This window comes from Chiloscyllium punctatum, chromosome 4, assembly GCF_047496795.1.
Source record: "Chiloscyllium punctatum isolate Juve2018m chromosome 4, sChiPun1.3, whole genome shotgun sequence".
Lineage (NCBI taxonomy): Eukaryota > Metazoa > Chordata > Chondrichthyes > Orectolobiformes > Hemiscylliidae > Chiloscyllium > Chiloscyllium punctatum.
In genome coordinates this window covers 86,129,513-86,142,272 of record NC_092742.1, presented here as the reverse complement: position 1 = coordinate 86,142,272, position 12,760 = coordinate 86,129,513, and the positions used below count along the sequence as shown (strand labels likewise).

Sequence of the window (12,760 nt, the reverse complement as noted above, 5' to 3'; positions counted from 1 at the left end):
TTCTGTGGGGGTGAGAAGAGCAGGAAGCATGGTGTGTGTGTTTGGGAATGAGCATGTCAGCCAACAAATGAAACAGTAGTTTATTTATTTAAAAAAAGAGTATGCACAGTTAAATGAGCCACATGGAAAAATGAAAGTTAAAGCAACACTACTCAGTCAATTCCCTAATCTACAAACTATACTCAAAGATACATTAACAAATATGTTTTAAACAGATAAGATCTATAATAGCAAGATGATGACTTACCTCAAGTCTTTTGACTATTTCCTTGACTTCTTCAACGTTATTAAATGTCCTGACAAAAATGCATTCGCCCCGTTCATAGAAGATTTTAACAGTTGTTAGATTTGAAGTCCATCCTATAACATCTCTGCAGGAGCAATTGAATACTACCTGCTTAGAACTCTCTTCAATAAGGACCACAAACTCATTGGAGATACCCAACAAACAGTCAATTTCGGCAGCACAGCTATAGTCTTCTGCACGCACACTCCACACAATTGTTCCCAGACTATACATCTCAGCATTGGCATAAGGTTTTGATTTCTCTTTCTTTTTTGTTGCCAATGAAATAAAAGGAAACTTTCCAGAAGGATCAATAGGTGTGTTAGTGACACTATTCTCCGCTAGATCTTTTAAGTACTCCTGTCGTGTCCTTGTTGCCATGGCCCGGAATTTTTCTGACTTATGAGCAGCGTTCTCTGCATTGATCACCTTGGCAAGTAAAAAGTCCCGGAAGACAGATGACTTGGGGAAAGTGACATCTTTTGGAATTGGTGGGCCAAATGCAGGCACATCTTTTGACCGCGCCACAGCGACACTGCAAAAGTAAAACCATGACATTATGCAAATCCGAAAAAGTGTAAATTGAGCTTTGCACACTCAACTTTTCTCTTGCTGTAAATGCTAACACGCTTTCCATTTATCCTAATTTCAGAATAAAGTAGTTTGAGTATGCGATTTCCCAAACTTGAGATATAGCAGTCTCTAATATTGACTGCAAACTGCACTGATAGTGGAAAATATTAGTCACCATATTGTTGTACTGTACATAAGGATCAGAGATCATATTGGATATTTAAAAATTCCCATATTTTAATTCATATTAGCAATTTTCCATCAAGACAGAATGCAAAGAACCACAGAATGTGCATCCTCCTCACCTCTGAGAGGCTTCCAGTCTCAGTTGTAATTTCAATCAGTGCCAGAATCTGAGCAATAACCAAAACCTCAAACTGGCAATGGTATGGACTGGAAAGTGAATTACTCATCCTGAAGTAATATCCTGGAAAGAAATTACAGGCTAAATCTTCACCTGCCTAAAAACAGATGACCTGAGGTTATCGTTGCAAGCTTAACCCTGGTCAGTTAAATTTCTTGGGTCTCAGGGAACCTGCCCAGCTGAAGTGAATCAACCAACAGCTTGGTTGAGATTTTAAAAACTTTACTCCTAACTGTACCAATCTCTCTCCATATCCATAATCTTACTATTCCTACAACCACTGGGTTTATACATTAAACTCCACCCCCTCCTATCAATAGGATTGGACATTAGGGTGAAACTAAGGCATTAAGGAATGTCAAAATTTTGAATCCATGACTGTAACAGACCATGCAGAAGCATTCAACAAGCCACTAGACACAGCAGTACCTGATATCCTTTCAAGAAAACAAGGCCTATATTCCTTTCCTAGCACAAAAACATATACATTAATAACATTTGCAGTTTACTCACCTGTAACAGACATTTTCAGTACATGGGTTGTGCACCCTCACTATTACAAACACATGTTGAAAATGGGAACGAATGTTCTTTGGAGTGAATGGCAGGGCTCCAGGTTCTTGTAGTACGATAGTCACTATATCATTCCCAATGTGTCGTTTCCTAAGAAGCTGAAATCAAAAAGTGAAACTTAACCTTCAGGCTGCCTTTAAAGTATGAAGTAATTTATAAATTCACAGCAATTATTCTATCTGGGAAAAATGGGACTGTAAATAGCAATATATATATATCAATGTTGTTGTTTCTCTGAGATCCACTGCATTTATGAATGAATATACAACATGCAGAACAAAAGATCACTAAGTCAAACAAAACAATCCACGATATGGAGATGCCAGTGTTGGACTGGCGTGTACAAAGTTAAAAATCACACAACACTAGCTTATATTCCAACAGGTTCAATTGGAAGCACTTGCTTTCCGAGCGCTGCTCCATCAGGTGGTTGTTGTTTCTCAGTAACAAGCACAGAGTCTGACAAGAGGAAAGAATGCACATTTGTACACTAGGTTATACCAGACTGAGGATGAGTAGAATGGCTCATATTTAACAATATTTATCACTGTCAAAAAATAGAAGCAAAAAAAATGAATTTCTCAAAAACTTGTCCAGGAGTACACAGTATAAAATATTAAGGACATTATTAACCCCTCATAGTACAGTTGGTAACCGCAATGTTTGGTGTTGAATGAAAATGCAGTGCATGTAAATGCAGATGGAAAGAGCATTGCACAATTCCACTATTTCTGGAAGCATTTTGGGATTTAGTATTTGACATATTCTAAGTGTACAATTCTTAGGATGAACTAGTGACTTCAGACACATGTTTTCTATCACTGGGGTTTTCATTACATCAAACACAATGTTTGTATTGAGAAGGCGGCAGGAGCACTTCTAGATCTTAACCATGTACTGCTTTACTGGCTATCATGTCAAGCAATTACAATCAGATGTTAAGTTAATGAAAGGTGGCATACTTAGGGTCATTAAAGATTGCAGATGTCCTGTCAATTCAGGGTGTCTGCAGAGGGGGAATGTCGATTGAGGGCTGAGTAGAGGGAGGGATGCCGATTGGGGAGTCAGTGGAGGGGCAGGGTGTCAATTGAGGGTGTCGTCAGAGAGGCGATGTAAATTGAGGGCGTTGGCTGAGGGAGGGTGTGAATTGAGGGTGTGGCAAAGAGAGGATGTGAATTGAGGGGTATACTGGCCTAAGCTCCATCCTCACCCCAGACTCAATACTTACAGGGGAACTCCCCCAATTCCAGCTGCATACATAACAGCCACTCAGGATCTCCCACGCACTTACAATCGGACTCCCAATCGTTGGCAGCCATGCACCGCAGAGTGCGTATGCCCTTGTCAGAAGTACAACTCCCATCAAGACCTGTGGGCCAAGCCCCTGTAAGACGCCAAGCTACCGGCCCACACCGTACAAACATAGGACTCGAAAGGCAGCATGGGGAATGCAGCCTATCCAGTGTGTGCTGGAAGAAGTGAGATCAGGAAAGTTGTGTGGAGAGAGAAACAAGTCAGAACTGAGAGGGGCTGGAAAAAGTATTTTTTATATTGTGGATAGAAGGGGAATGAGATTCAGGGGAGCAGATGGTAAGAGTCCCTGGAGTGTAAACTATCGATTAATAGATTTAAGGTGAGAGGGGAAAGATGTAAAAGGGAGCTGAGAGTTAACGTTTTTCACCCACAAGGCGGTGTGTATGGAATGAGCTGTCAGAGGAAATGATGGAGGGTGGTACAATTACAACACTTAAAAAGCACGTGGATGCGAATATGAATAGGAAGGCTTTCGAAGTGATCTGGGCCAAATGCTGGTAAATGCGACTAGATCAGATAGGGATGCCTAGTTGGTGCTGACCAGTTGGACCAAAGAGTATGCTTCCATGCTGTATGACTCTGTCAAGCTTGTTGGGCCAACGTGTGGGCCTTAGCACTGAACAGATGAACAGCTCCACTGTCAGATATGTGCACTGCCAACATAGATAATAGAACAAGATGGCATCTCAAGACAGAAGTTCCTTCTGAACAATTATCAAAATATTAAAATACAAAAGTGATCCTAGCTGCCACATCATTTTCTGGAGTGGATGCGTCTACACGTGTCAAATTACGAGAGACCTTTTAATCAGCTGAAATGGTTACTCGCCTCTTGAAGGTGAATTAGCATTGCCTGACCATTGGAGTATTCTGATAAACTAGCACATCGGCTGGTAATGGGAAAAAGACAGCTACCATGCTTCAGTATTTGAAAGATTTTTTGGGCTCTCATGTTGAAGGCTAACAGATTTGATTGCTATGATTAGTCAAGAACTCTAGATTTTTTTGTTTCCTCGTGGGACTAATAATCTAGTTGAAGGCAAACTAAACAAATCTAAATCTGTTCTTATTTAATATCTTATGTCCTCCCGTGTGCGATTGTCCAGTCATAAAAGCTTTCTTTAAAAGGTACAATGTAAAATCATCCATACTTGCCAGTCAGATGTCAACTTGGTTACACAAGTGAGGTCTCTATCTCCAGCGACTGATTCAACATGGATATTTATTTCACACCCACTGACTCCCACGGATACCTTGACCACACTTCTTCCCATCTCCTCACCCCCACAATAAAAGTGCAATCCCTTATTCCCAATTCTTCAGCTTCTGCCATATCTGCTCCAAGGAAGAGCAATTCCACTCCCAGACATTCCAGATGGCCTCTTTCAAGGACGGCAACTTCCCCACTCACAGGATCAACCACACCTCCAACGGATCCTCCATTCCTGCATCTCCACCCTTGAAGCCCACCCCCCCAACTGCAACAAGGATAGACCCCCCCCATCCCGCTAATCTCCAGATACAGCACATTTTCCTCCACTGTTTTCGCCACCCACAATCAGACCCCAAAGGTATATTTCTCTCCTCACCCCTGTCTGCATTCCACAGAGACCATTCTCTCCATGACTCCCTCATTAGGTCCATGACCCTCTACTAACCCAACCTCCACACCAGACACATTCCCTTGCCACTTCAGGTGGTGTAACACCTCTCCCCTCACTTCCAGCGAAGGCCCCAAAGGATCTTTTCTCACCCAGCAGAGATTTTGCTGCACATCTACCCATCTCATCTATTGTGTCCATTGTTCTCGATGAGGTCTCCTTTACATCAGGGAGACAGGACGCCAACTTGTGAAGCACTTCAAGGAACATGTCTGGGAGACATACACCAAACAACCCCATCAACCTGTGGCCGACCACTTCAACTCCCTCTCCCACTCCCCCAAGAACTTGCATGTCCTGCGCCTTGTCCACTGCCAAATCCAAGTCACCTGATGACTTGAGGAAGAACGCCTTATCTTCTACCTTGGGACCCTTCAATCACACAGCAACATAGACTTCACCAGTTTCCAAATATCCCCTCCTCCCACCACATCCCAAATCCAAACTGGCACCACCCTCTTGACCCATCCTTCCCGCCTACCCGTTCCACCCTCACCATTGACCTATCACTATTACCCTCCACCTGCATCTACCTATTGCTTTCCTAGCTACCTTCCCCCCAGCCTCACCCTCACATTTACCTCTCAGCCTCCTTCCCCTTCTACATTCCTGATGAAGGAGTTATGTCCAAAACGTCGACTGTCTTACTGCAGATGCTGTCTAACCTGCTATGCTTTTCCAGTGCCATACTTTTCAGTGCTGACTCTCTAGTATCTGCAGTCCTCACTTTCTCCTACACCATGTTGTATTTAATTTTGGTTCAATTTTCTCTTAAGTATAAACTTGGAGGTGGCAAAGACCATGGCACATGAATAGCAATAGAGGATAAAGCTCAGAATGTAAACTGATGACAGATCATGCAAATATTTAGAATGGCATCACCTGGTGTACCAATGTGGAGAAAGTGAGGACTGCACATGCTGTAGATCAGAATAGAGTATGTATTCCTGATGAAGGGCTTATGCCCAAAACATTGATTCTCCTGCCTCTTGGATGCTGTCTGACTTGCTGTGCTTTTCCAGCACCACAATTTCGATTCTGGTGTACCAATGTGCACTCTTTCTGATTAGGCTGCATTCTAATTTAAACTTGCGGATGAATATTTACCCAATCTGAGCTTTATTCTCCATTGTTATTCATGTGCCATGACTTTTGCCTCCTATAAGTTTATAGTTAGAGAAAACTGAACCAAAGTTATATACATCATCTGCAAGATTTAATTAGAATACAGTCCAATCAGAAGGAATATCTACTTTCTTCAAAGGATGAAATGGATCATACTTGACTTAACCCTTCCTTAGGACAGGAGCATTTACAACCCACGAAGCCACCTATAATTTGCCAAAGAAATAATCAAATTATTAGTGTGAAGGAATATCACACTCGTGCAGAAGAGAATTTTGTAGAGACTAATGTGAAGCTACAGAGTAGACTACTCTTCTTGTTGCACATATAAATTCTGTTTCCTATGAGCCTGCTCCACTAGCTACCTGATGAAGGAACAACGCTTCAAAAGCTTGTACTTCTAAATAAATCTGTTGGACTATAACCTGGTGGTGTGAGATTTTTAACTTGGTCCACCTCAGTCCAACACCAGCACCTCCATGTTATATCACTCATGGGATAGAACTTCTCAATTATTTGTTATCTGAATTTGATGGGTACATGGCAGAAAACTTGGACATGACCACATTCCCACAAGACTGTTGCTCAGAGACTTCTCTGTGCTACGGAGCACAGGGTTGGATTAGCTATCAAAGTAAACTTGGTTAGTTACTACAGTGCATTCTCTAGATAGTGCATTACCGCTATGATATGCGCTGACAGTGGAGGAAGTGAGCATCAAATTCAATGGTAGTGGTCCAGATTAAAGTATAGTGTGTCATGGATTGTGCCTCTTTTTTTTAAGCATCAAGTGACAATCATACATCTGAGTGAGTATTCCTGCACACTCCCAATACAAACTTTACAGATGGTGATTTATCCATTAAGAGTTTCCAGCCCTGGCTCTGTTTCTCTAGTCACAGCTAGTCTGGATGAAAATGCCATTTGTTTAACTGGTAAATTTGCAGATGACATTAAAAGTGATGGAGCTGTGGATAATCAGGAAAGATATCAAAGGATGCAGGAGGATATAGATCAGCTGGAAAGTTGAGCAGATAAATGGCAAATGGAGTTTAATCTTGACAAATGATGCATTTTGGGAGGTCAAATGCAAGAGGAAAATATAGTGGATGACAGGACCCCAAGGGAACATTGACATGCAGTGGGAACTTGGGGTACAAGTTCATAGCTCCCTGAAATTAACACAAGTGGATTAAGATTGTAAAGAAGGCATGCCACATGCCTAGCTTCCTCGGTCAGGGCACTGAGTATAAAAATGGCAAGGAATGTTCCAAATGCATAAGACTTTGGTCAGGGCACATTTGTATTCCTGTCCCAAACTATAGGAAGAATGTGGAGGCTTTGGCGAGGTTGCAGAAGAGGTTACCAGAATGTTACCTGGATTGGAATGTATTAGCTATGAGTTTGAACAACATGGATTGTGTTTTGCTGGAATATCAGAGGTTGAGGGCTGACATTCATATAAGAGACATGGATAAGGTGGATAGCTGGAGTCTCTTTTCCAAGATGGAAATGTCAAATAGTAGGGCCCATAGATTTAGGGCGAGGGGGGGGGGGGGGAGAATTTAAAGGAGAGCGAGAGGAAAAGTTTTTTAAAAAAAAACAGATGGAACTGCTGGCAAGGGAGGTGGCAGAAACAGCTAGGTTATAATTAGCTACCCTACAGCATGGAAACAGGCACTTCGGCTCAACAAGTCCCACCCTATATTTACCCCCAGCTAATGTACCTAACACTATGAGCAATTTAGCATAGCCAATTCTCCTAGTCTGCACATCTTTGGATTGAGGGGGGAAACCGGAGCACCCAGAGGAAACCTGCGCAGACACTGGGAGAATTTGCAAACTCCACAGACAGTCGCCCATGGTGGGAATCGAACCCAGGTCCCTGGCGATGTGAGGCACCAGTGATGACCACTGAACCACTGTGTGACCCAAAAGTTTAAGCAGCATTTAGGCAGACACACAAACAGGCAGAGAATAGAAGGATACAGACCATGTGCAGGCTGATGGGATTAGTTTCGAAAACCATCACGGTCAGCACAGACACAGCGAGGTGAAAGGCTAGTTTTTATTCTATGTTCTAAATAATGTGGAATACGAAACAAAGAAATCTTTTCTATTATATGGTTATTACATCAACTCTGCTCCCTCAAAAATGGGAAATTCCCAAAAGTAGAATCATAGAATCCCTACAGTGCAGAAAGAGGCCATTTGAATCATTGAGTCTGCACTGACCCTCCAAACAGCATCCCACCCAAACCCAGCCTCCTACCTTGTCCCTGTAAGGTTGCATTAACTGCGGCTAATCCATCTAGCCTGCACATTGCTAGACACTATGGACAATTCAGCATGGCCAATCCACCTAACCTGCATATCTTTGGACTGCGGGAGGAAACCAGAGCACCTAGCAAAACCCATGCAGACGTGGGGAGAACCTCCAAACTTCAGAGTTAGCCAAAGATGGAATTGAACCTGGGTCCCTGGTGCTGTGAGACAGCAGTGCTATCCACTAAACAACCGAACTACCTCTGAAGCTGCTTCAGCCTAAGATCCACAGTGTGCAGGTTTGCACCCCGAAACAGAATAGAAAGATTTGAGATTTGATTTTTAATCCATTGCATTGGATATCTAATCCAGCAAATAGGGAGTGTATAATTGATCTTGGCATCATGGGATAAAAAGAAATGCTTTGTTTTTCATTGCTATGTAAGGTGAAAACCAGATCACTTGTCGATGTAATGCACTCTTTGGTACAATATCTTGGCCACCACACACAGGAAGTGCTCACAAGCTGATGTATTGAAGGATGCAAAAAACTTAAGATCTCCACTCAGCCTTCAGGAAGGAAAAGGCACATTGAAACTAAAATAATTGAAACCCTAGCAATTGTGGAACTTTACCATTGAACCAAATTCATAACATTAGTTTAGCATCAAGCTTGCTCCTCAGATTAGATAAACAAAGCTAAGAGAACCAGTTACTAATAATCCACAAGTCATCTGAAACCATAACTGAACATGACTTAATAGCAAAATGAAAGATTTCATTTTACTGTTGGACCTTGACCTACCTGCTGCTTGTTGTTTGGTGTGTAAGGAAGCAGGGTGGAGACATGAAACATGATCTCATAATCTTTGTAGGTTGTGTAGAGGGAATGTGTACCCGTTGAATCAGCTGAAAACACAGACGGGAAGCTTAGCAGAATTAGTTAGAAAAGAACTCAGAGAAAAGATGTGAATATGATGAAAATATCACCCAACATATTGGGAGAATTTTTTGCTATTTTACTACATACAACACTGAACAGTAATTGACTTCTTCAAGAAACATCTTTTGTTTAATTACTTATTCATATAATTTACATGATCAAGAGGGTCAAACCAAATCAAAGGATTATTTTCAAAAAAGGGAACACCTCAGTAAAAATTTAGCAACTAAATACACCAATTGAAATAAGTTTCAACTTCAAAACAGTTACTGTTAAGAACTGAGGGTCAATGAGTACCCATAGGGCAGTCTGAAAGAGACTGGATCCAGACAGCTGATTAGATTGACCGCAGCACCAAGTAATTTTCCAATTAATGGTGACTGATGTTGGTCAGCAGTCAGCAATATCAGCTACCAAACACAAAATTTAATTAATATTTTATCTTCAGTACAATGCTAAAAGGAGATTAATGAATGTAGTATTCAATTAAAATCTAAGGTGTAATTTATCAGAATCCCAAAACCTTCTAAACCTGGCATACAATGGGGGCCTCATGTAGGAAAGCGTGATCGACAGTGATCATGTCTGATGACTGCACGTATGGACTGAACTGTTAGGATTTCTCTTCTCTTGCCTTCCCTTGTTGGGAACTCGGCTATTACAGTGTGCATAGCAATAACAAAAAGCTTATGGGGAGACGAAGTGAACAACAGAAAAGCTCACACCTACAATCAATCTGTGTGATGATTTGAAAGTATCATTTCCACCATGAAGTCGAAGGGTTTGGAAAAAGCTTTTTTTAAGAAACATTTCCAATACTACATCAAGTGTTAAAAGATATTTTTAGGATAGAAGGATTTTTCCTCAATTAAAATCCTTGCCTGGCTTGTTTTACGTTCTTGCTCATCCATCATTGAAACAAGTGAAAATCTTAACCTTCCTGTATGTTGTGATCCTGATCATTGCATTGTTTATGATCTGTTATTTGTTTTGATCATGTACTACCTTAAAATCACAACTTACTTTTCAAGTGCAAACTTTTCTTTCTGTTCTATGTTTATGATTTTGCAGGTAATATACAAAAATAGCTTGGTTACACTAAATTTGGCTATTGAAGTGAAATAATGATTATTAGCGTAAACAATTTTTAAAGACTTTTGACTGAAACACAAATTTGAGAAGCTATTTCAAATGAGAAGCCAAACCTTCCGAAAATAAGATTCTTCTTTTAAATTAATGTTATTGTGCAGATGTATACGCCATGTTTCTTTGAGCTGGTAATCAATGATCTGTACTTGATGACCTTTATAATCTTACTGAACTAAGCACAGATGAAAATTATTAGACCATAAGCAAAAATGCATAGCTCTGAATTTCACAAATTTACACATACCACAATTAGATGGCTTGGTACCCAAATGTTGGAGTATCACCACCCAGCATAAAACTAACAGAATACAGACCAGAAAGATGAAATTCATGGCTGGTACTGAATAGGTGGATCTCAACTAGGGCAGTTCCTTTTGATCAATTGAACAGGGGAAATCAACAAGGTCTATCTTCCTTATTTTTGACAAGGGTATTGAAGGTTCTGTAACTAAGAAAGGGCTAAAGTACAAATCAGATATAATCGAGCTGAATGGTGACAGGTTCAAGAGTTGAATTGCTTGCTTCCCTCCCGATGATTGAGATCCATAATGACAGACATTGATAAAAGCATAATCAGAAACAGCTATAATAGACTACTGTGGTGAGAAGCACAAAACAGGGTAAATGCAGGATGTTTCTGACAACTGCCTAGTTCCGATCAAGAATCAGAGTCTAAGGATATGGATCGGCCATTTATGCATGAGATGAAAACAACTTTCCTCATCCAGAGTGTGTTTAGCCTATGGAAATCTATGCCACTGAAAGTGGTTGAGGCAAAACATTGAATGTTATCAACATAGAGTCATAGTTCTTAGGGCTAAAATAATGAAAGGGTATTGGGCAATAGCAGGAAGAGGGGTAATCCAGTTCAATGATCAGCTATGAAATCATGTTGAATAGTGGAGCAGGCTCAAAAAGGGCCAAATGGCCTACTTCTGTTCCTATTTTCTATGCTTCTATGTACTGAACTAGTTTTTAAAAAAAGATAAATAAAAAAAAGTCATTTGATGGTGGGGAGGGGAGGGTTTAACATAGCACATGCCAAGAGGGATGAGGTGAAAGGGAGTGCACCAAGGATAGTGGGACTCAAAACAGCATGCATGAAGGGAAGGTAGAAGGTAGCATGCACCAAAGGATGTTATGGAGTCAGAAGAGTGTAAACTACTCTTGCACCACTCAGTTCAGAAACAGTGCTGAAAAGGCCCTCACCTTATGGATCTGGACCCTCACTTTCACTTATCTGCCAGGTTTCTTAAAGCCAGAATCAAGCAGATGACAGCAGTGAAAAGAATATAAACCTTAATGAAATGAAAACAAAACTGAACTAGACATCTTCACCCAGTCATTTACCCTGTTAAAAAGTTTCAATGAGTGGTCTGTGTCATGGAAACTGATTTGCCATCAATACTAAAACTGATGGCAAGCCAAGCTTACATTTTAAACTTCTTTTTCCCCAACCACATCCAATCCATAATCCACACTTCTAGGTGTTGAAATATTCCATGTCCAATATTCAAGATAGGCTGAGAATAATTACCACCCACTTTCAATTCCTTGGAGAGCTTCAACTATCTCACAGGAGAAATGGCACTTTCCTATAAAGGATTGCAAAGGTAAGACACTAAGCTGACAATGCTCACTATTCATAAATCGCTGCTTTCAATAAAGGAAGACAGGAAGGGGGAAAATTAAGACAAATGGTAGTGGGCAGCACTTGTGACAATTCAACCATACTGTTCATTGCATACTGTCACAAAACTTTAAAGGCCTTACTTTTGGTGTCGAGTTGGGCTCGATACTTGTCAAAACCTTTAAGACGCACTTTATCTCCCAGCAACTGGAGAAACTCTTCAAATGCAGAGCCAGCGACTTCATTGTTGTACATCTCTTCCTCTGTGCTCTGTCCAGCTTTACAATACATTACTCCTACTTTGTGCTGGAAACTAAGCTGTTCAAATAGAAAGGTAAATGGTTTATATTTAGTCCAGAAGAACAGAGTGTATAACAAAACTAAACTAGACATCTTCACCCAGTCATTTGTCCCATTAAAAAGGAAAATTTCAGCAATTGTTATATGCCCTTGATAGTACAGAATAATGATCTTTTATTTTAAAGCAAATGAAATACATGCAGCATGAACCATCATGCTCAAAATCCTGTATCAAGTTAGACTTCCCAACATTATGCATTACCTACAAAACGCTCTTGGGATAGTCTGCTCTTATATTCAAACCTGGTTGTCCAGAAGGTAGAAATACAATCAAGTGCTTGCTAGCTGACATCTGAGAACAGTTAGCAGTCAACCATGTTGGTTTAGGCTTGAAGGCACAGAGCCCAAACAGGCAAGCATTGTAGATTTTCTTTCTTATAAGGTCTTAGTACAGCAGTTCAGTTATTACAACAATCCAAGAACTGCATGGCCCCTGTTTTATATCATTAAACTGCAGACTGTGGATTGAAGCCATGGTCCAAATTGAGAGTTAATGGTGCGATTATCAGAAGCACAG

At 40.8% G+C, this 12,760-nt stretch overlaps 1 protein-coding gene across 9 annotated transcripts in view; it reads right to left on the bottom strand.

Moving 5' to 3' along the window:
* The window catches only part of sipa1l1 (signal-induced proliferation-associated 1 like 1), a 374,611-nt gene that overhangs the window by 98,420 nt on the left and 263,431 nt on the right, over window positions 1-12,760 (bottom strand). For all 9 annotated transcript variants that reach the window (XM_072569220.1, XM_072569229.1, XM_072569226.1 and 6 more), the window contains 4 exons: window positions 12,027-12,201; window positions 8,967-9,070; window positions 1,737-1,894; window positions 248-821 (listed from right to left, as the gene is read on the bottom strand). In XM_072569220.1, the coding sequence (XP_072425321.1) occupies window positions 248-821; window positions 1,737-1,894; window positions 8,967-9,070; window positions 12,027-12,201 (1,011 nt within the window). The remainder of the gene's footprint in view (window positions 1-247; window positions 822-1,736; window positions 1,895-8,966; window positions 9,071-12,026; window positions 12,202-12,760) is intronic.